The 24,988-nt window shown below is 42.8% G+C and overlaps 1 protein-coding gene across 3 annotated transcripts in view; it reads left to right on the plus strand.

Annotated features, from left to right (window-relative positions):
• The window catches only part of Tph2 (tryptophan hydroxylase 2), a 104,479-nt gene that overhangs the window by 59,035 nt on the left and 20,456 nt on the right, over window positions 1-24,988 (plus strand). For all 3 annotated transcript variants that reach the window (XM_052165731.1, XM_052165734.1, XM_052165732.1), the window contains one exon: window positions 5,176-5,302. In XM_052165731.1, the coding sequence (XP_052021691.1) occupies window positions 5,176-5,302 (127 nt within the window). The remainder of the gene's footprint in view (window positions 1-5,175; window positions 5,303-24,988) is intronic.

Raw genomic sequence — 24,988 nt, forward strand, 5'->3', positions numbered from 1 at the left:
GCGAGAAGAGTAGAAAGTAGTGAAATCAGGCACAACCATTTCTTCCTGTAACAGAGCAGAGGGCGCCCCTAACACTCTGTTAAGGGCTCCGCTAGACATCTTGCTTCCGGCTTTCATCCTTAATGGAACAATGTAACTCAGTCTGTTATATTGTATGACTCCCTTCTTTCAAATCCCTCCTTTCTCTCATCCTATATACAGTTTCTTACCTTGTCATTGTGATGAGCTTAGAGGTTTGAGTAGTATGTTACCGGCTTCTGATAATGGCACCTTAATTTAAAATCCGGGTCACAGATCTTTTTTTAGCTGAGGGGAATTGATTCCTTCCTGTCGTTTGTCTGCCTTTGTGTTCTTTCTTTCTTTCTTTCTTTCTTTCTTTCTTTCTTTCTTTCTTTCTTTCTTTCTTTCTTTCTTTCTTTCTTTCTTTCTTTCTTTCTTCCTTCCTTCCTTCCTTCCTTCCTTCCTTCCTTCCTTCCTTCCTTCCTTTCTTTCTTTCTTTCTTTCTTTCTTTCTTTCTTTCTTTCTTTCTTTCTTTCTTTCTTTCTTTCTTTCTTTCTTTCTTTCTCCTCTGTAGCTGCGGACTTTTACTTTACTTTAAAGGAAAAAATTGGACTCTATTCTTACCTGGGTACATGGGAGATTGTCCTTCTATGTCAGGCTTTTTACAGTTTACATTAAATAAATTTACAATAAAATAAGCTTTCGGGTTTATTTGAAGTTACCCCAAGGATCAACCCTTATTGTAGCCATGATTGACTCTGTGATACTGATTACATGGGCGTAATCATGATTACACACTATGACGGGATGCATCTAGCATCACTCCTGTCTTCCTTCAACATTCCCTGGAATCCTTCCTTGCATCTTTGTTCCCATGATTTACTGATACTGGGCCAATACCAGTCAGTGTTTTTTCCAAGTGCTATATATCTGGTCTGTTGTGGAGTTATTGTCACTTTATTATTTCTTCCAGGAAGTAATTTTGATTGACATCAAAGGCTAATGTGGGAGTGCCCAGAGTTTTTCCATGGCAGGGCACTTGACTTGATCTCAGCATTGATGTAGACTCTTGGAATGAGATCAAAGATTCCATTCACAGAATGGAAGTGCTAGACACGCGTCCCAGTTGAGTGCCAGTGGAGGAGTAATTAGTTATCTGTTATTCAGTCTTGGCTTTTCATCCTTCTACAGGGTCTCGGTGCAACTTTAGAGGAAATCAACTTAGCATCTGCACATCGTGCAAGCACCTTCAACTGTAGTTTTAAGCTCTAGCTGTTTGTGAGCCTAGCCTTTAACATCCGAGCCACCCTCTGGCCCAGCCTCTAGTTGTTTGTCAGCCTGCTGGGAGACAGCCCAGTGTCATTAGCTGTGAGAATAGGTCTGTCTTCTCATTTTAGCCTGGGGAACTTTCAAAAATGATTTTCCAGTCAATCCCAGGAAGTCTGATTGAACTGGTCATAAGTGGGGCCTGGACACTTGGTAATTTTTAAATGCCCCTCAAGTGCTTTGGAAGCATGAGGCCAGGGGACCATGAAAAGGAGACTTGGGACATGCTGTGACTTTCCTTATGCTAATTATGTCGGGTTCTGCTCTCTGTCTGTGCTAGGCTCCTTACTTGTGCTGTATCTGTACATTCAAACAGCAGAGAGCAGACAGGATACAGCTTTAAGTTGGAAGTCTTTCTTTCCCTTAAAGTATGACAATAGAGAAGATTGAGTTTACTCAATTTTAGTTTCCCCATTGATCAAAAGGATGCTCTAAAGCTCCTTTGCAAGGGAAGGCTAAATCACTAACGTGTTACAAAACCTTAAGCGCTGTATCCTAGTCATAAAGCTTCAGTACACTGCCCTATGTGCACGCATGCACCTGTGCATATGTGTGTGTGTGCATGTGAGTGTGTGTGTGCATGTATGTGTGTGTGCATGTGAGTGTGTGTGCATGTGAGTGTGTGTGCATGTGAGTATGTGTGTGTGCATGTGAATGTGTGTGTGCATGTGTGAATGTGTGTGTACATGCGAGTATGTGTGTGTGCATGTGAGTGTGTGTGTGTGCATGTATGTGTGTGTGCATGTGAGTGTGTGTGTGTGCATGGTGTGAATGTGTGTGTGTGTGTTCATGTGACTATGTGTGTGCATGTGAGTATGTGTGTGTGCATGTGAGTGTGTGTGTGTGTGCCACCAAAAATGTCACGTCCACCCTCGCCAGCAAAGAGGACGCAACACCAGGGAGTTTCTTCCTTATTATGGTTTATTCGGGAAACCTTCAATTAAGCTTATTTCTTCTTTTGGTGGCCCCAGGCTCTCTCCCAGCCTGACCTTATATAGCCTACTCAGCCCGCCTGCCAAGGGAGATAGCCAGCCGTTTCCTCATTGGTGAACTAAGTGAGTACTTCATTAGCATGTAAGTGTGATAAGGAATACAGCACACTGCACATGTACTACAGTGATTTACTACCAGGGAGCTGCATGTGGCCAGCGCCATCTTGTAATAGAGATGAACAAAGGGTGACTTACTACATATGTGTGTGCATGTGTGAGTGTGTGTGCATGTGACAACCAGAGGTTGATATCGGGTCACTAGTCCTGGTCACTGTCCACTGAACATGGAGTGTACTGCTCTGGAAATCTCTTCTCCATGCTCCAACTTTGGACTTATAGATGCCAAGGTTTTTTTTGACTTGCGTGATGGGGATCCAAACTCAAGTTCCCACGCCAGCACCTTAATAGGCATCCTCCTCCCCCCCCTGCTTTCTGGCCTCACCCTTGCACAGTTCCAAGGCTTGGGGCAGATCAGGAATGAAGGGAAAACAGACCCACAAACCCACAAGAGCAAGAGAAGCTGCGGTGCCACCCAAGCTGAGTGTGTTCATTATATTCAGCTGGGCAGGGAGGTGTGGTCGTTACATCTTGCTGAACAAAGGGGCAGGGTTATTACATACATATAAACACTCAACCTGGTCTGTCTCTAAAGTGTTTGGCCAAGGTTGCTCATGTAGCTTGAGTTGTCAGAACAAGGTTATTCGGTTGAGTGACATTATCTGTCTGATGTGAGTATCAAGATCATAACATTTACTGTCAGTCACTATTTGGTTATCCATCTTTGTAATAATGGCAGTGCTCTGGACTTTGGGTGTTTTGCACCTATGATGTAATACACTTCAGAGAAGCACAGGTGAGTTCAGAAACCTCTTTCACCTACTATGTAATCTTTTAGGATTTAAAAAAATGTTTTTGATCATGAGCATAAATCTTTCTGCATCTTGATCCATGCTCAGAGAAGTATGGTAAAATTAATTTCAGTGTAACCTGGTATCAAGAAACAATTTATTATTCATGAGAATAACTTTAGGAAGGCAACTGCTGCCTTATTTGGTTGTGACACATACACATCCTGCCCCCAAACCCAGCTCCAAATGGAAACTTAAACAAATGTGAATGCACACAGGCTTTTGTTATCTCCAGGGCCAGGGAACTGGAGGAATCTTCCAAAGGCATTTCTCAAAGGAAGTATACAAGCCCCACCTGATCTGCTGTCCGAGGAAACAGACTTTGTTGACAACAGATGATCCTCTGATGTTTCTCAGTACCTCATGGAGCCTGACAAGGGCTTGACACAAGATTTTCAAAATCATGATGAAGTTGAACCCAAATTTTGGCTTTATTGCCATTATTAAAAGACAGAAAATTTAGTTTTAAAAGCTGTAATATGTTCAATTGAAAGCAACACACACACACACACACACACACACACACACACACACAATTGGTTTGTATTTGTGATTCCCAAACTGGGGCGTTAAACCACAGTAAGTCAAGGGTGCAAGGTGGCCATAGAATGATTGTGGGCACAAAATGGAAGTGACCCACAGGGACAGCTTAATTGATGATAGCGAGTGATTGTCTTATTTGCGTCAGCTGCCTACCTGTGATTGAAGTTGAGCTGCTGCCGGAATGGGCTCCGACTCAGCTATTTGTTATAAGACGTTACTCCCAAATTAGGCTTTCAGTTACTCTGTACCAAGTTAGGCTGCAGTTTGTTACACAGAGACTCAATTTCAAAGGCGTCCTCTGGCCCAAATTTAATTTAGTTTATTACTACCCATGCCTAAAATCAGCAAGTGTTCTCCATCAAAGGGCCAGAGAGCAATTATTTTAGAGTTTGCAGACATGTGATCTCAGTTACAGCTATCTGACTCTGCAGTTGTTGACAAAACTGACTGTAGACAGTCTGTATATAAGCGGACATGGTTGTGTTTCAGTCAGACTTCGTTTCTAACGTGGCCAGATTGTGAGCGACTGAGCGGCCTGTCCACCCTGAGCTGCAGGATCTCCCACCAGGAAGTTCTGCTTCCTAAGGCTGACTGGAGGAGCAGATGTCATATGTAAAACAAATGCCACGTGCTCAGCATGGAGTAACACTCGGAAACAAGCAGCTTCCCAAGGTTCATGCCTGTTGGGGACGCTTCCTTCCCTGAGGAAGCACATCTGGGAAGATTTCAAGTTCCAGGCCTCCATTGGCTGTTAGTGGGCAGGACCATGTCTCCAAAAAAGTAGTAGATTTTCTTGTGCTTTATTGAAAGTATTATATCCCAGCCTGAGGAAATGTCTCAGTTTGAAAATGCTTGCCTTTCAATGTGAGGACCTAAATGTGATCCCAGAACCCATGCCAAAAAAAAAAAAAAAAAAAAAAAAAAAAAAAAAAAAAAAAAGTCAGGTTTCTGTGGTGAAGAGGCAGAGGCATCAGGGGCTCACTGGCTGGGCAGGCTAGTCTATGAGGTGAGTTCCAGGCCAATGAAAGACCCTGTCTCAAAAGATAGGAAAAAAAAATAGTGCACGGCGCCTGAGGTTGTCCCCAGCCTCCACAGGCACAAGAACACATGTCCTCTCACATACACAGGCACACATGTGCTGTCTCTCACATGCGATTTCATACCCCACCCTTCATACCCCACCCGTAAATAATGTATCATCCAGCCTAATCTATCATTAATCATATGATACACCTGCATTTCAGGTATGATTAATGGTAATTATATAATAAATATATAATATAATTATATGATAAATTATATATAATTTATATGATAAGATTATACTGAGGGTTTTCAAACTTATTCTATAGATGATATTATAAAACGTGTTGTATAACATGTACTTGTGATTTTTTTTCCCTCAGAGATACATGCCATGAACTCTTGGGACACGTGCCACTACTTGCGGATCCCAAGTTCGCTCAGTTTTCACAAGAGATAGGCTTAGCATCGCTGGGAGCCTCAGATGAAGACGTTCAGAAACTAGCCACGGTGAGTTAATTTTCAACTTAAGAAACTGTTCAGGACCTAATTGCATGATGAAATAAAGCTCATGGCCTTTGACCGTGACTTGTAGGCTAATGCTCTGGGGAGAGCATGGTTTTACCCTAACTATGTTCTCATTTTGCAAAAAGGATAATGAATGCTAGGTTTCTTAGCTACCAAAATATGTATTTTAGTTTTCCTGTTTAGTTGGATGGATGGATGCAAAGGGGGTATTTTAGGGTTGGGAGCCTTGTAATCTCTGTCAAAATTAGTTGGCCCAGCTATCATAGAACAAAAAGCAGCTATAGATAATACATAAGTGAGTGTATATGGGTATATTCCAATAAAACTTTATTCTCAAAAAGCAGCTGTGGGCTAGATTTGGTCTACAGGCTGTAGTTTATTGAATCCTGTGAAAACATTTGCCACAGTGAAAGGTGTATGTACATTGGCGGTAGAGTAGGAATTGTAGCTAGAACAACTTTGACAGGTTGATGTGGTTATCATCAGATAGGGTGCGAGGACGGCGTTAAGAAACTGAGCTTAACAGTTATTTACAAACCAAGAAAAGATGGACTAGATGTTATGATATCAGGAACGTTCTTCCCCAGACAAGTGATACAGGAGGAAAAGTAGGGCTGGATGTTGTGTTTAAGATGTTAAAGAATCACATCTAGAAAGCTTATTCAACCTGTTTTTTTCCTTATGTCAGAGTCTAGGAATAGAAAGATGTTTAGAAGCTCACCAACCTGCCATGGTAGAAAGCTTAAACAAGTATAGCTGCCTAATAAGAAAGGAGGTCTTAAACTGAGTATGTTTGCCACAGTTATATATCAAAACAACACTCTTTACTTCCAACAAGAAATACATTTTTTTTCAGTGCTGGGAGATGGCTCAGTGGGCAAAGTACTCAGGATGCAAACATTAGGACCTGAGTTCAAATCCCTAACTATTAGCTAGGTATGGAAGGATGTGCCTGTAATTCCAGTATTGTGGTGGTGGTGGTGGGAGACAGAAAGATCCCTGGATCTTGTTTGACAGGGAGTCTGACCCATCAGTGAGCTCTGGGTCCAGGGAGAGACATTGTCACAAAAAATAAGATAGAGGGCAAGAGAGGAAGATGCCTGATATTGACCTCTGACCTCCAAGCAGGTATGCTTACCCACACATACTCATATATGTACACAGATAAAAAGTAGAAATACATTTCCTTGTGTGTATGCATGTTTGTGTGTGTGTGTATGCACATGTATGCTTATATGTGTGAGTAGAAATCCACAAGACAGACTCAAGAGTCATTCTTCAGGCATTGCCCACCTTTTTTGAAACCGGATCTCTCTGGTCAACCCAACCCAACCCAATCCAACCCAAAACATAAAACCACAAACTAAACACACACACACACACACACACATCCACATCTAAAAGAGTAACATATTCACAGTTTCAGAAGATTCAGGCATGGATAGCTTTTGGGGCATTATTCTTTGTTTCCATTTTTGTATTTTCTCGGGCAAATATACTACTTTTAGTTTGAGACCTTTCTTACAAAGGCAAACGGACTTTTGGGAAAAGAAAATGTCTTATTATGCTCCCAATATCCTCAGCTGTTCACAGTCTTAGCTCCGTAAGCGAAAACACTTGGAACTGGTAGAGCGCATTAGGCTGTTTTTCATATTCCTTTGTCTTTTTCTCCCTCTTTTTCTAACTCTGTTGCCTTTTCCTGCAAATGTACCTAAGTTGCTTCTATGTTTCTGTGACTAAAAAAAAAAAAAAAAACAAAAAAAAAAACAAAAAAAAAAACAACAAAAAAAAAACGTTGCAAAAGCAGCTGGGGCAGAGAGCCTTTCTGTGGCTCACACTTCCTAATCTCTGTCCATTACTGAAGTCAGGGCAGGAACTAGATGAAACCACTTGTTATTGGCTCGCTTTCCATGGCTTGCTCAGTTTCTTAAACAAACCAGGTGGCCTGCCCAGGGATGGCTCTTCTCACGTCAATCATTAATCAAGAAACTACCCCAGGAACACACCCAGGGGCCAGGGTCACAGGGGCAGTTCCTTAACCGAGGTTTCCTCTTTTCACTTGACTGTGATTTCTATCAGCTCAACAAAAAACTAACCAGCACAGCGTTTGAGACTAGGATTCTGAGGGCAGAATCTAGAAAGGACAGTATTTTCTTTTCTTTTCTTTTTTGATTTGATATATTCTTTAGCTGCAAAATAACTGGTGGCAAATGATGTAGGACCGAATGTCCCCCGAGAAGGGCAGCCTTCCTGTAATCCTGCAGTGGTTTCCACCGATACAAAGCAGAGTACAAGCTTATGGAAGACTTTGATGCAAAACATTTTTGAGTCTCCACCAGTGTAGTCGAAACATACTGTGTGCATGTGTGCATGTGTGCATACGTGTGCATGTGTGCATGTGTGTATGTGTGTGTGTGTGTGTGTGTGCATGTGTGTATGTGTGTGTAGTGATCCTGTTTTGCTTGGTTTACTCACTTTTATTGATATTGCTCGACCTCCCATCCCAAATCCCTCCGACTTCGGGTTTCTTACAAGCCTTGCATTTTCAATTCCTTCCAATTTTATACATTGGCTGTTGACCTTGAAGCGTGGCAAACCAAAGAAGGATCTAGAAAGAATTTTCTGTATGGTGAGGTGAATGTGGAAAAGGACACTCACACTTGTGACAAAGCTGGCGACTTTTGTGAAACGGGAATTCAATTGTTGTTGGCATCTGAGAGCCATTGCCCATCTTTCGGTTTAAAACAATGTGAGCTGGGAAAGCACAGGAACCTGGTCTTGGAAGACAACACAGGTTCCAACCAGACCATTTCCAAGTCAGGCTGGATAAAGAGCCTGCTGGATACCATGTGTGTTAATGGCTTTCAAGCCACACACTGAGGGTAAAGGCAGACTGAGTGACTCATGGGTAAAGACCAAGAGCTTAGTTCAAGTCTCACTGGCAGTGAGGTCCAATGGCTGGGGAGAGTTGTGGCTGGCCATACCATAGAATGGCTCCCCATTCTACCAACTTTGTGTCAAGTCCCCAAAGACGTAGTAGGTGGAAATAAGAGATGAGTTGTACCAAAGGAGAAAAAATCCAGAGAGGACAGATGGAAAACCACATCCATTGCTATTTATGTAGACCGTGAGACAGGCTGTATTATTCTTATACTCTGGGTGAGATTTATATTATTAATGCTTCTGTTTATATAGTGCCTGCATTTCCTTGTTTATGGTGAATTTAAGTACATATAAAAAAGAATTATGACTCATGAAAGGAGACACTTAATAACTTTCTGGAATGCACTGTCAACGGATCTGAGGAGAAAAACAACATCCACGCAGACTGATTGACATCACTAAACTTGGTTTTGTCTGAGGCTGCTTTTGGACATCTGGGTCTGGTTTCCAGAGGGTTCAGGCTGCGTTGCCTCTAGACACCACATCCTTTGCTATATTTCTGCCTGATATTTATTTTGACATGTTAATAATGTTCAGTTTTGAGAATGAAGCTATCTCAGCTGCTTCTTCTCCGTGGGCAATGGCTTTTACGCCCTGAGAACCATTTAAATGAACCTCTTTTGTATCTAATGGAATGGATGATGATGTTTGGAGTGTGTATTTCAAATGCATTGTTATACATGTAAATAATTTGCCCTCTGGTGGATAATGAATAAGGCCATTAGTTTTGGCTGCTAGATTCTTTTCTTATTCCTCATAGCTGTCGCAGGTCTGTGGATGACAGAGACACAAAAATATTTCCAACAAGGGCTACAAGGCATGTGTTATAATTTTGAGATAAACTACTTCCCATTTCTGATTAAGGTGGATTTAATACATTAGTGTGTACATCTGGTTTGTAGACTTAAATGCTGCCCATGGCCAGGTAGTTAACAAACATCTATGAAACAGCCATATATAAATTAATAAGGAGCTTTAGAGTCCTTGGAGAACTGGGGAAAACACATTATGTCTAAAGGCCCTCAGGTGCAAAAATTAAAACAAAACGGAAAGCCCATCGGCAATGATTCACTTCTCTAAGAAGAAACGCCTCTGGACTTGAGAGTTTTACACTGGACTACACCAAGTTGAAGGGATAAGATCATATGATTCATCCTTACAGTATACTGTTTATCCCCAGTTGTGCAGTTCTGTTTCATAGACAACAGAATATTTTTTTCTAAGATGGCTACTATAGTAAATTATCTTATTGTGTTGAAAATCAAGTTGATTTGAATGATAACTTAAGTATATCTGCTTACATACTTGGTTTTGTGTGTGTGTGTGTGTGTGTGTGTGTGTGTGAGCCCATGCACTCAAGGGTGCTTACAAACGTGTCTGCACACAAGTGTGTGTGTGTGTGTGTGTGTGTGTACTCCCATGTTTTCATGTGAGTGTGTGTCTCCGTATGTATGTGTATGCATGTGTGTGAAAGTCAGAAAACAATTTATGGGAGTTGGTTCTCTTTTCTACCATGAGGGATCTGGGATCAAATTCAGATATTTAGGCTCTGTGGAAAAAGTATTTTATTGACTGAACCATCTCATAGGCTCTGAATTATAACTTACAATGGCTGCAAGCATGGTTTTCATATATATATCCTGAGCATGTTTCAACTCATTAATCCAGAAAAAACAGGACAGTTGAACAAAGTGCAATTCCAGGAACTGAGACTTTATAGGCATGAAAAGAAAGAATTCCATAGTAAGATATAAAATGGTTTATGTTTCTGTAGGCAACAAAGCTAGAACTTCTTTGTTTGTTCGAGACAAAGTCTCATGTAGCTCAGACTAGCCTTGAATTTACTATGTACTAAATTCCCTACCAAATACAGGATCTTCTACCCAGGGACTGGTCCCACTCACAATTAAGGCTAGTTGAGAACTCCTGGTCCTCCTGCTTCTCCATCCTGAATTGCTGAGATTATAGGAATGCATTACAGGGCCTGGCCTAAAGCCACAGTCTCGAGGTTAGTTTTTTTACCAGGCAGATACCATTGAGACAACTTCGTTCATAATGCAGACACAGAGTGGGTGTCCATGTAAGCCAGAAGGTCAGCTGCTTTTCTCCAGTTCACGATCTTCCGCCCAGGGACCCTCCCGCTCACAATTAGGCTGGGTCTTCCCATCTCAATAAGTGTAATCAAGACAATCCCTTATAGACTTTCTCAGAGGCTAACCTTCATCTAGATAATCCCTCCCAAGTTGATTTTAGATCTGTCAATTAGACAACAGTAACCTTTGCAGTTTGGTCGCAGAAGGAGTTGGTGACATTGAAGAGAGGTAGGGTAGTTAGGCAATGCTCTCATATGCCTTTCCCAAGTAATCTTTCAGCCTCATTTGTATATCCCAGATCCTTTTTGTGTAAATACTAGTACTATAGGATATCCTCTTTGTTATAAAGCTTTTTGCTTCCCAGCCTGAAAATAGACCAACTATAGCAACTACAAGAACCATACACTGGTGCTGTTTTGTAACACGCTATTTTTCTGTCTGGGAGACTAGTTACTCATCTCCGCTGTGATGCACAGACAGAAATGTACTGATCAAGGGAACTTAAAACCAGCCCCAGATATATACAGATGCCCCTTCCTCCCAAAGTTAGGTTATATAGGAGAGAATCTGTCAGCAAATGGTGTACTTCATCCTATGATGCAGAAGGCTTTTTTTTTTTTTTTTGGTCAGTTCACTCCTCACTTCATAAAGTCATTTGCATCATCTGGAGGAGAAGCAACCAATATGAGCACAGATGTTTCCTAAGCAGAATAATTTGGCCCCTGGCCCAGCTGGAATTTTTCTGTCTCTATAGGGTTTTAGGTCATCCATTCAGTTCTGCTGACCCTGAGATGTGTTCACCCTTGCTTTCCGATTGAAGGGATTTTATTAGTGAGTCTCGGCAATGCTGAGGAGAGGAGGGTGCTAGCCAAGGGCGAAGGAGGAATAAGCCATCTTTCCCAGGACCTGTTCCCAGAACATCAGGCTCACAGAAAAGAAACATCCATGGGTGCAATTCTGGAAACACTAAGTATGATTTAGAACCTTAAATAAGATAATATGCCAAGTGATTCTCCACAAGGGACAAAAAGTTAATTTTCTAAGTTTGTCACATTTCCTCCCTTCTGAGATGCCAGTGACTGCTAATTTAATAGTAGGCTTCATTTTGTTACTTGAGGTGGAACTTTCAACTAGCTAACTTTTTTTATTGGATATTTTATTTATTTGCATTTCAAATGTTATCTCCTTTCCTGGTTTCCCCTTCTGGAAACCTCCTACCCCTTCCCCTCCCCCCCCCCAATTCTATGAGGGAGCTCCCCCACCCACCCATCCACCCACTCCCGCCTTCCCTGCCCTGGTATTCCCTTACACTGGGGTATCAAGCCTTCACAGGACAAAGGGCCTCTTCTCCCATTGATGCCTGACAAGGCCATCCTCTGCTACATATGCAGCTGGAGCCATGGGTCCCTCCATGTGTACTCTTTGGTTGGTGGTTTAGTCCCTGGGAGCTCTGGGGGTACTGGTTGGTTGATATTGTTGTTCCTCCTATGGGATTGCAAACCCCTTCAGCTCCTTCAGTCCTTTCTCTAGTTCCTCCATTGGGGACCCTGTGCTCAGTCCTATGGTTGGCTGCGAGCATCCGCCTCTGTATTTGTCAGGCTCTGGCAGAGCCTCTCAGGAGACAGCCATATCAGGTTCCTTACATTGAAAGATGAAGGTCCACTCTGAAAAAGTTAAAGTGTGAATACAACTGAACTTGAGAATGAATAAAAGATCTTAAATGGCATCCTCTTCCATGGCATCTGTGTTACCTCCCCTCCTACTGATCTTCTAAGAAGCACAGTTTGGTTTAGGAGATGAAAGTCTAGACTATCTTCTGAAAATGGCAAAGGCCTGACCATCCACTAAATTGTTCTCTAGTAAAAATTATCAGGGTACTAACAATACTGAGTTTTGTTTGTACTTTCTTATCTAACAAATGCTTTGTTTTTGCCACCGTTTGCCCCGGCTAGGGCTTCGAGAACCGTCATCAATCGTGAGTTTGAATTTGCTCGTCTGCCCTGTACTTTTCTTCTGTTGGGAGTAGCACTGAAATGTATAATCAGTCTTAAGCTAAGAACCAATTAGAGTTCACATTATAAGTATAATTATAAGGTTAGCCTTAGTTTATGAAGTTCTTACTGATAGTTCCAATTTTTTGAGCACATCCGCTTGTTTCTTGCACTGTCCGTTTTCTCTTCACATAGCTGGTTGTGTGTGGGGAAACTTTGGATGCCAGGAGAGGTGCAGTTGTAGTTCTTTCTGAACAGGGATGGCATTAAGAATGACCACTTTAGTATCTTTATAGGAAGCTTGAATAAGCCGCAGGCTTATTTATTCTGTGTAGAGTCTTTGAACTGGTTCAGCTGTTTGAATCATTTGATACCAAGCTGACAAAGGGCTGGAAGGAATGAGCTTTTCTATATCCTTAATTGAGATGTTTGGGTGAATGATCAGTTTGTATGTTATTACCAAAGAACTTAATTAAAAGTTAATAATATCTATTCCAACTCATTACTCTCACTTTTATATCTGCTGTGCATATAGAAAAGTAGAATCCTCTGGTAAGCAACCCTTTGCTTCTTTAACTAACTTGTTTTTATTGGTTTTCTTCATCACTCCTTTGCCGTCCAGATACCCTGAGGCCCTGCTGTCTTTGGACTCATTCTCTTCTGAGAACATTTAATATCATGGCCAAGGCCGTTTGGTCCTATCCCTATGAGTTTTAGTCGTGATGTGTGCTGTTTGGTTTCATATTATCAGAGCCCTGCCTACTCTACCTGGTTCAGGAACAAATCTATTTGTAGTGCAAAATGGTTGTACACTTTAGCAACTCAGATCTTTCTTGGTCATTTATAACTGTATCCTAGGGGCCTCCGAGAGCCGTCATCTAACAGAGAAAAGAGAACAAATACAGACCACCTAGTTTAGAAATTTGGAAACTCATAGAAACAGGGCTGCTGTGGTAATATTGTTCCCCCAGCACTGAGAGAACACTGGCTTTATCTCCTGTATACTAATATTAATTTCTCCTCACAGTACCCCCACAGACAACCACTGGGCCTCTCAGTGCTCCGTAGATGTTGGTGGAGATGACATTTGGGCTTTCTGGCAGATAGCGTAGGGAAATTTCTACCTTTCTTTGCCCCCTAGTCCTGGGGACTGAACCCAGGGCCTTGCCCTTGCCAGGCAAGAGCTCTATCCCAATACTTTCCCTTTGAAGGCTCAGCACTGGAGTCTGCTGAAATCAAGCCATACTAGAGATTATCATAAGATAAAAACTTATAGATTTATTAGTGTGCACAAGTGTAGGGCTCATATTTAGAAATTCAAAATATCAACATAAAATTTCTGATTTCTGAGCCCCAGGTGCAGTGAAGGGCGTGGCACAAGGAGGCAGGGAGGAGAGGGCCTAAATGTGGAGTTATCTTAAGTGGCAGCCTGACAAATTCTGAACATGTCCTCAGGGTAGGTACTAATTCTGTTACCTCCTTATGCCTCCATAGCCTTTGACAAAACGGTACTATTATTTTCTCACCTGATAGGGGATGAAGAAAAAATGACATAAGCCACCCTTGCCTTGGGCACCATGACATCATTGGTACCCTACTCAGGCACAGCTGCATTTATTCCCATCACTGCCTAAGAAATCCCAAGAACCATACTGTTAAAGAATTCTGAAGCCACTTCAAAACCCGGGTCCTCCAGATCGTACTGTGGTTTAAAAGTCCCGACACTGAGGTCTTCTTGCTTTTTCTTCTCCAAGAAAGTTTGAATGCTTTCATCAAGTACAGGAGATTTCTGTAGTCACTTTCATTTCCACGAAGATTATGCTGGAGAAAGAGGTTTCTGGTTTAACTACAATGGCCCAGGCTATCAGGATCTTAACTTGCATTAACAGAAATATCTGCGGTGTAATTCCATTTCCAGCATAATCGGGAAGAAGAGGGTTGGCATTTTTTTCTTTATGAGCTAGAATAGTGGAGGTAATGTTATATCAAACTATAGGAATTTAATTACCCCATTCCACAAATGTAGTTTTCAAATAAAGGAGTCAAAAGGATTTTCAAAGCCATTCTTCTGAACCGCGATATAAAAACTCAGAGTCCATTTAGGAGATGTAAAATGTATTACTGTACATTATGAGGCACTGCGCTGAATGGAAGCACAATAAGAAACTCGACGTGAGATTGAACACACAGTGATTAAAAATCTCGTTGCTTGCTTCCTAGCAGAACTGCAATTTTCCTGGAGTTTTACATGCTTGCCATTGTAAGGATGGTCATCTATGGGATAATTCTGGTGGGTAGACTGACACTTCAGGACAGGTCTTATAGGAGGCAGAGACATTGTTATTCAAAAGCTTAAATCCAGACCAGGTGTAAGGGACGAACACACTTGGGGCTGGAAGGAATAAACCGCCTAGTGGATCACCATGACCCTCCCCAGTGAGAGAAAGCCCGTCCTTTACAATGTCCACAAAAACAGCAGTAATGGTGTGTGTGTATGAGTGTGTGTGTATGAGTGTGTGTGAGTGTCTGTGTGTATGTGTGTGTCTGTGTGTGTGCATGTATATGTGTCTGTACATTTGTGTGAGTGTATGTGTATGTTTATGTATGTGTTTGTGTATGTATGTGTTTGTGTATGTGTGTGTGAGTGTATATGTGTGTTTGTGTATGTGTGTGTTTGTGTGTATATGTGTTTGTGTGTGTATATGTATGTGTGTGTGCTTGTGTGTGCGTGTGCTGGCTGTCTTAGTAATTCCACTACTGCAAAGTCCTCACAAAAACCATTATTTCTCCTTCTTATGGGGCTGACACATGCTCATAATGGGAAGTTTTTAAAAACTGGACGGAGGAGGAAAAGACAACACAGCCCATTTGTAATCTCACCGCAGCCGTGGCCACACTTAGCATTTTGGCACAGAGCCTGCACATTTTCCTCAGAAGCCATTTTCCCACATCAAATGACTATGCTCTGGAAGTCCTGGCTGCGGGCCCAAGAGGAAGGACTAACAAGGCACTCACGTGTTTATCAGATCCCTGTGCTGCCTGGACAGAGCATGCTTGTCTTTTACATCCCCAGAGGAACTGGGAAAACCCTGGAAAGCCAGGTCCTGTAGCTTTCTGCTCAGCGAAGTCACAGTGTGGGGTAGTGATCAACACGTGTGGCTCGTGAGCTTGGTTGGTTTTTCCTGACTTATTTTGTCAGTCTTCACTTCTGTCATTGGTCATGTTCCCATTAGTAAGTGATAATTTGTACAACTGATTGATTCTTAACTCTTCCTATTGTTCTTTCTCTCAATTCTCTCTCTCTCTCTCTCTCTCTCTCTCTCTCTCTCTCTCTCTCTCTCTCTCTGTCTGTCTTGTGAAATCAGCAAATGTTATTTGCGATCCTTGTCACAGAATGGCAAGGCAAACTTGGTTCCTTGGTATCATAATCTGTCCAGGGTGTCTGTAATGGGCTTTGCAATAGGAGATTGTTGGTTCCAACCTCTAATACAACAGAGACAATTGGGGCTTTATAGCCACTGTGCAGAAAGGTGGTGGGGGTCACTGTATGGAAAATTCCTAAGAGAATCCGAGGAATCAGGAGGTGTTCTGGTTAATCTGATGTTATAGGACTGTTGCTGAGGTTACCCAGGAGATGATGGGAGAGAGGACTCTGGTTAGATTCTGGGAATTGGAAAATCTGGCTACACCAAACTAACAAGTTTCTTGATAAAGTGGGAACAAACACGGAAGCCTACAGATCCTACAAAGCCTGGCTGGAAAAGACAAGACTCTGGCCAAGGACAGAATCATAATAACATCTTCCGTGTGTTTCAATGTCGTCATCTTTAAAAAACAAGACTAATACTGCTCTCTAAGGCCAGGGAGACGTAAAAATTGATGAGCTAATGCACCGGAAGCTGCCTGGCACAGTGGTGAGTATGCAAATCATGCCAGCTTGTCCATTTCACATGGCTGTGCTCCCAGGTACCCAGGTGGCCGTGGGAGTGAGCACTCCTCACAGGGGAGGCCCCTGGAGAGTTTCTACTTCTGTGTGTGACCTTGGGGGTAAGCTAAGTTTCAGCACCACCACGGTTCTGTCTTTCTGAAATGCAGATGGTTTACTTCATAAATGGGTCTTAGATGGGGGCTGGTCTGCTATTTTACAATGTAAAGTGCTTTATCTATAAATAATAGAAGGAAGGGCCTGGCCTGGAGTAATGTCAGGCTTCTCCCTGGAGATGGAGGAGCTGCCTCTGACTTAATAGCGCACCTCCCCTGAGCAAACCCAGAGAAAAAGGCAAGTCACGGGAAACAGCTTGGGAAAATAAATGAGGAAATATTGTGTGTGCCCAAGAGAGCGCATGAAATATGAATTCCTGATGGAACTTCTCAAGCAGATGAGGAGTGATGCTGCTAGTCAATGAAGCCGTCCCTTAATGCCCACCAGAGTGTTGCATTTGGGGGCTCAGATCTTGGCTGCTCCACCTCATGAGCCCGTGCTTCTGATAACCCTGTCCAGGTGTTCGCAGTTTGGATGGAAGATGACTGAATTTAATATAAAATTACATAAAGCAGCTGCTGGATGAGAGCCAAAAAAGGTTGCTTGTTCCGGATTTGGATGCACTTTAGTTTCATCTCCACACGTGCACACACGGGTCTTATGTTGATGTCCAACTAGCAAGGCTTAAAAATTCTTTGTAATGAGCCAGGGGGAAATACCTTTAAATGGTTTGCTTTAGAAACACTTAAATCTGAGCTCTACAAAGGTGGGTTATCTATCTATCTATCTATCTATCTATCTATCTATCTATCTATCTATCTATCTATCTATCTTGTTGCTTACATTTTCTTTTGTCAAATGCAACTAAGAATTCATGATTCTTAGCCAAGATAAAGTCAAGGCTATGAATTGTGGAAGGGCAATGGATTCTGATTCTTTGCAAAGGCATTTAGCAGACCAAAAGAAGCTGACTTGTAATTTGTGTGTATGTGTGTGTGTGTGTGTGTAAATATATTATTGCACATACAAACACACACACACACACACACACACCTGTACCTTGTTTAAATAAAAAAATTGCCCACATTTGTCTAGCAGAAGTTATCACACAAACACCTTGATTCTCAGATTTTCAAAGCTATCTGATGTCCTTTGCAGCAGGACAATTGGCTGGAGCTGAGACGCTCTTGTCTCATTAGACAGGGACCAGTGTGACTTCCATGTTCATCTGGTCTCCTTTCTCTACCTGTTAAGCAAAAGGGAAAGGGGGTGGGTGGGACTGTCATCCCTGGCAGCCACAAGGCTGCCAGTAGCCTAGTACCCGCTAAAGTACTGGCTTAGTACCACAAAGTTGCCATCAGCTCGCCTAGTAGCCAGAGAGCTTGGTAGAATGGTTCCCAGAAGACTTCAGAAACAGCTCGAGTCATGGTGTTCTTTATTGTCTCATGAATTCTCAGTGATCTAGAATTAATCTTGTGGCTGTAAACGATGCATCTAAATCAAATGCAAACATGTATTGGTTATAGCTTAGTGCTATATTTTACTCAATTTGGTGTGTTGTAATATGACTCTTAAGCTATAAAAATGGTGCATTATACCTCTGACCCAATCTCATTTGTCATAGTCTTGGCTCTCTCGAACCAAGTTTCCCCCAGTGAGTCCCAGATGGCTCAGCTTCTTTGGTGCCTGGTTTATAACGTGTGCTTCTCACTGGCTTCCAACAGGTCTGTACTGTGGTACCCAGATGGTTTAGGGGTCACAAAGGAGGTGAAGGTACCCAGCCCACAGCAATCTATGGAAGGATGGTGGAGGAAAGACTCGACAGACCTTAATCTGTCCCAGTGCTGGGAATGCCACTCTCAAGAACCCCAGTTCTAGTGTCCCATAGTGCTCAGTCACTTTGGGAACAGAAGGAAGACACTGTTATAAAGTAAACCACACAGAGTTAAGAGCCAGGTTCACACGCTTATAATCCATCTTTATCCCTTACATTTGCAAAGCTACTCAACCCAGTAGTCTCAGTTATTTTATCTGTAAAATGGGGGGATGGAGAATTAGCATTAAAACCTAGTAAGAGTTTAATAAATGGTTATTCATAATATTTTCCCTGTTTTATAGACAAAGAACATAAGACACAGAAGTGGTAGAAATAACTTTTTCCGAGGTTAATACAGAGGTTGCCCCTGAACTCTGGTCCTCATTTCAAAGTCAATGTGCTCAGACTTCCGAAAGACATTATCTCCACAGTACCTTCCTCTCAGGGCTGCTGTGAGTATGATGTGGAGTTCTCAGGACTGTGTCTCACAGAGTGTAGGCACCAGTACCTGGCAGGGATTATTGCTAGAGACAGGGAAGCTCTAGTGAGCTTGAACGCTGTCTAGAGTTTCAATGCTGTAGACCATCATGCGACAGGTACTCAGATTCGTGAGTCCATCTTTCCAACCCCCTTTACTCACACAGATGGTTGGTGTCAGCTGTGAGGGGGAGAGATGAGGACAGTGGTGGTGGTGGTGACTAGAAGAGAAACAGGACCTCATTAATAAAATCATAGAGTAAGGAGTCTGATCAATGCAATGGAGTGCTGAGATCTGCAATTTTTTTCCTGCTAAAAATACCTTTTCCCCTCGACAAGTTTTCAGATATATAATAATCTTTTAGAATCCCTGGTCTTGCCTGGAAAGAAATCAGTAAGTTAAGTGTAAGGTTGTTAGCTCTAATGTCTGGGAGGGTGTTGCTTTTAGGGATGCAGGGATAAAAATAAAATGACCCTCTAAAGATAGTGGCTACCCACAGCTCATTTGGAAGTCAGTAAAAACCTCATTTTTTATCCAAGCATTGGAGAGCTGACCTTTAAAACCACCACATCTGGGGAGAATGTGTGATTTGGTGCAGAACATTTTGGGGGCATGCTTAAGGATGGATGGCCAAGGATGTGCTCTCAGTTCACGTCTCCTTCAAGTAGCACAAAATTGCTTTGGTTATGAGTCGGTTCTTGGGTAGTTCTAAACCTGTAGCACATGCTTAAGTGAGTCTTCTGTGCAAGGAAGATTAAGCACATAAATAGATTGAATACTGATCCACGCATTTGGTAAGAAAATGATGTGGGCATGTATTGTGAGTGTGTGTGTGTTGTGTTGTGTGTGTGTGTGTGTGTTGTATGGTGTGTGTGTGTGTGTTCTCAGGAAAGTCTAATTGTTTTAAGGCAGCTGGTTGGTTGTATGGAGTCCAATGAAGTCTTTTGGAAAGAAATGTTGGTGTTGCTTTAAAATTGTAACCATATTTTGTGAATTCCTGTTATAGAGATGTTACAATGGGGCCCTTGCACTGCATCTAGGGTATGAGAGGCAATATTGAGATTATAAAACTAGCATTTGATTTGTGAAACTCAAAATACCTGCAGGTCCACGGAGCATGAAGAGCAGCCGATCTGTATTCATAATATGCTTTTAAAAGAGCAGTGGATATTGTGGGAAGCAGGATTGGATGGATGGACATCTTAGAGATTCATCTCCTGGAGAAAATAGCATCCTTCTGATCTTGTGTGCCGAGTGAAGGTCTGGGATGTGATGCTGACAGAAATTCCTTGCAGCTGCTAATTCTGAACAGTCTGGACTAGGAGACACTTTAGTGCCTGAATCTGTCGCATCATAAACCCCTCCACATTCCGACCAAGGACTGTTAGCGCTTTCCCTGGCAAGGTTTCAGTTGGCTCCAACCCTCAGAAACAGCAAACTGAGAAACTTTCCCCCTGACGTTTTCAGACGAGGATCCAGATGTCAGAATCAACGAGTTTCCAGTCACCACTTGTGATGAGGAGGCCAGAAGCCACTTACACACTGGGCAGCCTGAGCTTCCAAGCGTCTGTAGGCGATGCCTGCCAATTAGCTTCCAGTCATGCTTCTAAGGGCCTGCAATGCGTAGGGTTCCGCTGTGGCGAGGAAACCAGTTCCTCTGTTCCTTACTGACATGGGATGGGGATAGGGTGGGGGTGGGGGTGCTACTGTTAAGATAAAACATTTCTGAACCTCTAATTGAAAATCTGTTTGAGGGCTACTATAGAGAAGTTCTCTCTTTCCACCCCCAACCCCCCAAATCGGAATATTAGAAAAATTGGTTTAGCTTAGTGAGTACTAATCCAGGCTGGCTGACATTGACTTTGTAGCCATGGGCAACTGGAAAACTCTTCAAGCTTATCCTCATTCTCTTCGTATCTTTCATATTTGTTGAGGTCCTACTATGTGTCAGCTAGCGGAATACAGCAGACGGTCAACAGAAACACCACCACAGGAAGATAAATCACGTCCCCTGATGTCAGGAAGTTTAGTGTAGTGGAGGGACAGGCTTACAGGGTGGTGGCTTCAGTAGGACTCTATCGGGAATGCCATGTTGGGGGCTATAAGGAGAGCCACTGAACCTGGAGACGAGCAGGGATTTGACAACCGGCTGTGTGATGGCCAGAGTCTTTTATGCAGACGAAACACAAGTGTAAAGATCCAGACAGAAGCAGGAAGGCCAGACTGTGTTGTTGCCACCAGATTGGGGGTCATGGGGCAGGGTGATCTTCTAGAGTCAGCAGAAGGCAGAGGCAGGAGCATGAAGACTTTCTGCCACCTGAGTAAGTTTTGGCCTCTACTTCAGGGCTGTGGCACTCTGTAAAGTCATGATGGGGCCACCATCTGACCATTGCTGTCATACAGACCTTTGTCAAATCCCTGTTGGCCTCTATGTTAGGCGGCCTTCCCTACACCCCCAACATGGAAGTCTTAGTACGGAGTCATACCGAAACCTCCAGTCTTTGACACCGAGCTCTGGATATAGGTGTGTCGGAACTGGGTCTTGTCTGAGTAGAAGGATGGACCCAATTGCTTGGGTGGTACTGATGTTAAATAAATGCACAGCATTCCCATTAGCTCTTGAGTGGGTGGAAGAAGCCAAGGGTTTTTCTTTCTTCTTCTCTTTTCCATTAAAAAAAAAAAAAAAACAAACCCATTAAATTCTGATGTGGGAAAGGTAAATGCTAAATGACAATCAGTCAGGCTTCCTTCTTTGAAATGGAAAATTCTCTCAGATAAGCTGGAGATGAGGCAGTAAATCTGAAATGACCAGAGGGCTCTTAAAAAAAATCATGCATTTATCCCAAAAGCAGACACACACACACACACACACACACACACACACACACACACACTCACAGAGTTGTGAGAAACAGCAGTTATTTAAACACACAGGAAAATTCCCACTGACACAGGGTGCTGAAAACCGCCTATGTCGTCTTATTCTTCAATAAAAGTTTTTTTTTTTTTTTTTTTTTTTTTTGTTTTTGCTGACGCTTTTTTCCTCTTTAAGTGTGCCTCTTATATTTGACGATCAATTTTCCACAAGGTTTGCCATAATGCTTCCTCAGAGCGTAGGACTTTGCATTTTAATTCACTCAATGAGCACTTGCAACTAAGACAATATTTGTTGTTTTCACAACTTGGGGTCATCTGTAGTCGACAGAACAGCAGTCACATCCAGACTTTCTTTTTCTTTCTGCTTGGGTTTCTCTGTGGGCTGGAGGAGGGTTACTGGCAAAAGAAATGACTGCTTTCCCCCCTTTACTCCTCTTCTTCCTTTACCTCCTCCCCCTTCTTCTACCTTCTTTTCCTCCTCTTCTTTTTCCTCCTTTCTTCTTCTTTTTCTTCTTCGTCCTCCTCTTTTCTTCTTTTTCTTCTTCATCTTCTTCCTCCTTCCTTCATCCCTCCTCCCTCCCCCCCCCCCCGTATCTTTCCCTTCCCCTCTCTCTGGGACAAAGTCCCATGTATCCTAGGATGGCCTTGAACTTCCTATGTAGCTATGTAGCCAAGGTGGGCCTTGAACCTGTGATCCTTCTGCCTCTCCTTCCTCAGCATTGGCATTACAGGTGTGTGTTATCTTGGCTGGTTTATGTGGAGCCAGGGATCAAATCCCAGGGCTTTGTGAATGTTGGGTGAACACTCTACCACTGAGTTACTCCTGCTTCTGAAACCGCAGTTTCTCCGGTTGGAGTTGGGCCTGGGATCTGGCCCATTTTAAAAACATTTATTTATATATTTACATCCTAAATGCTGCTCCCTCCCAGTCACCCCAAACAAGGTTCCTCCTCCCACCTCTTCCCCTTCACCTCCGAGAGGATGGCCCCCCTCGGGTGTCCCCATCCACCCCAGTGGATCAAGTCCCTGCAGGATGATCTGGCCTTTTTGCAAAGCACTTCCTCTGATGTTCCTGTGGGTTCTTGTAAGTCCTTCTCCTGAAACCTCAGGTCTCAAGGTTCTGCAGGAAGTACTGTGTCACTCTTTCCAGTGACTTCTTTCCTTAAAGAATCCACTATTTCTTCAAAGTCCAACTAGAGTGAGAAGCTTGTTGGAGAGAGAATCACACCCGGGACATTTAAAAATTGTTATTGTTACTTTTCTTTCCTGATCCACATTATTCCATTCTTGAGAACAGAGAAATTTCTTCCCCTGAATTTTAACTGACGAGTAGTATAGTAGAATTTAACACACACACACAGACACACACACACACACATACACACACACACACACACACACACATACACACACACACATACACACACACACTCACACACACTCCACATATCCCCCCAACTCACACACACACACACACACACACACACACACACACACACACACACACAGTTTTGGGTTTGGTGCTGGAACTGAACCCATGAACCTGTGCATATTAGGCGCATGCTCTATATCTGAGCCACATCCCAGACCACCTCCCCAGATTACAAGTTTGGCCTTAATTGTGACCTGCTAATGTGTTTCATTTAGAGATATGTTATCTTTCTGGGAATCAGAGCACTGGACCAAGTTTGACACTGGTCTAGTCTATTACTTTCACACTTTCATTTTACAGAGCGAAACCAACAACAGACTCAGAGCAAACCTAAACCATGCAAAATCCTTTTCTTTCAACGAGCCAGATTCCTACAGGGAATTTCCCTCCTCAGGAGTCTTTACTGTGAAGTTGGTAGCACTGGACAGCCATTGCTTTGTTTGTGACTCTTAGGAGAAGTTAAGAGTTCAAAGGGTTTAAGAAATGACAACAGAAACGGTTGTGTGTGTGTCTGTATGTATGTGTGTCTGTATGTGTGTGTGTGAGTGTGTGTGATGGGAGATGTGGTGTGGTGTTATCAAGGTAGGGAGACCCCTGTGGTTTAAGTAACACAACCACTAGTCTTACCTTTGTTTCTAATATTTCTATTTGAAATATTACTGATATTGTAATTTGTACTGATATTTCTATTTGAAAGCTTTCTGCCCCTGTACCAGGCATCATTCTTACTGCCTGCCCATTATCAATTGCTATTTAGTCAAACTTAAGGACTTTTGGCTAAAGGTAGGAAAGCATGCCCTATTTGAGAACTGAAATCTTGATGATGCTAAAACTCAAACTAGCCAGGGGCTGGTGCTGGGGGTAGGGGGTAGGATAAGGGTGGTGGTGGTCGAGCGTCATAAAGGTGTATGGGAGGAGGTCTTGGATGTCTCACTCTCAACAACGGTGCAAAACAGACTGCTTGAAAGAGCGGAAACATTGTAGCAAATACTCTGAAAGGGCCAGGGAGCCCCTTTATGCATTTCTATCCTGATCAGATCTCAGATTGCTGGTACTGGACCATCTTTCAGAAGCATTCCTTTTTTCTGAGCCTTATCCTTTGGCTACGACTGGGACAAGCATAGGGCAGATATTTGCTGGACATTCTTCCTGTCCTGTCCTGGAGCACCCATTTCTGTAGACACCAAGCCTTGATCTGTTAGACCACAAAGAGGAAGTGATGGTGGTGGAGACAGAATCCACAGCGGATTGCAGAAGGATGGGTTTCCGATGGCTCTCTCGGAGTGAGGGATAATAACCACTTACTCCCCCTGGAACTATTTCAGCACTAGGCCCCGCCTTGCCAGCATGGCAGGTCACAATAGCTCTGCAGTGATCACTGATAAGCTGCTGGATCTGATTTTGGAAACTCACGTTTGATTCATGACTAATTTTGGGTCCCAGTTTTCTCACGCAAACCATACAGTCAATAACTTCTCTGTCTGCTTCACTGGCAGATAGGAAGACAACTTGTGTAAGAATGCCTTGTTAAGCCTGACTAGGTTGCCAGTCAATGCTTGAAGCTTGAGGTGAGTCCTGCTATCTAGTGATAACCCTAAGTTTTGAAGCACCTTCCTATTCGATCGCCAGAAACTGCGCTTCCGTGCCTTGGCATTTTTGGCTTTTCTTCTTATGTATTGTTCTTGTTCTTTTGTATTAGGTGGGTTTAGGAGCCCTGTAATTAAAGCTTGCTTAGAGCTGTGTAGAAGGTAAGACAGTGAGGTGTGGAATGAGGAGCGAAGGAGTCTCGTACAAGCAGGGGATGCGGAATTAGTGCATAGATTCTGCAAGGATCACAGTTCCGGGCTATTTCCAGCTTTCTTTGTGAACTTCTTATTTCTTGCCTGGGCAAGTGGATAATAGAATTCTAGATGTGAGACAATGTGTGTGATTATTAAACAAAAATATATGCAACTACCATGTAAGAAAGGTTTAGCTTTTGTTTTTGTTTTTGTTTGGAAAGGTGACAGAAACAATGCCACTCATGTTTCTGTCTACTCAGGAGTTTGTTAAGTGA

This window comes from Apodemus sylvaticus, chromosome 20 (assembly GCF_947179515.1).
Source record: "Apodemus sylvaticus chromosome 20, mApoSyl1.1, whole genome shotgun sequence".
NCBI classification, from domain to species: Eukaryota; Metazoa; Chordata; class Mammalia; order Rodentia; family Muridae; genus Apodemus; species Apodemus sylvaticus.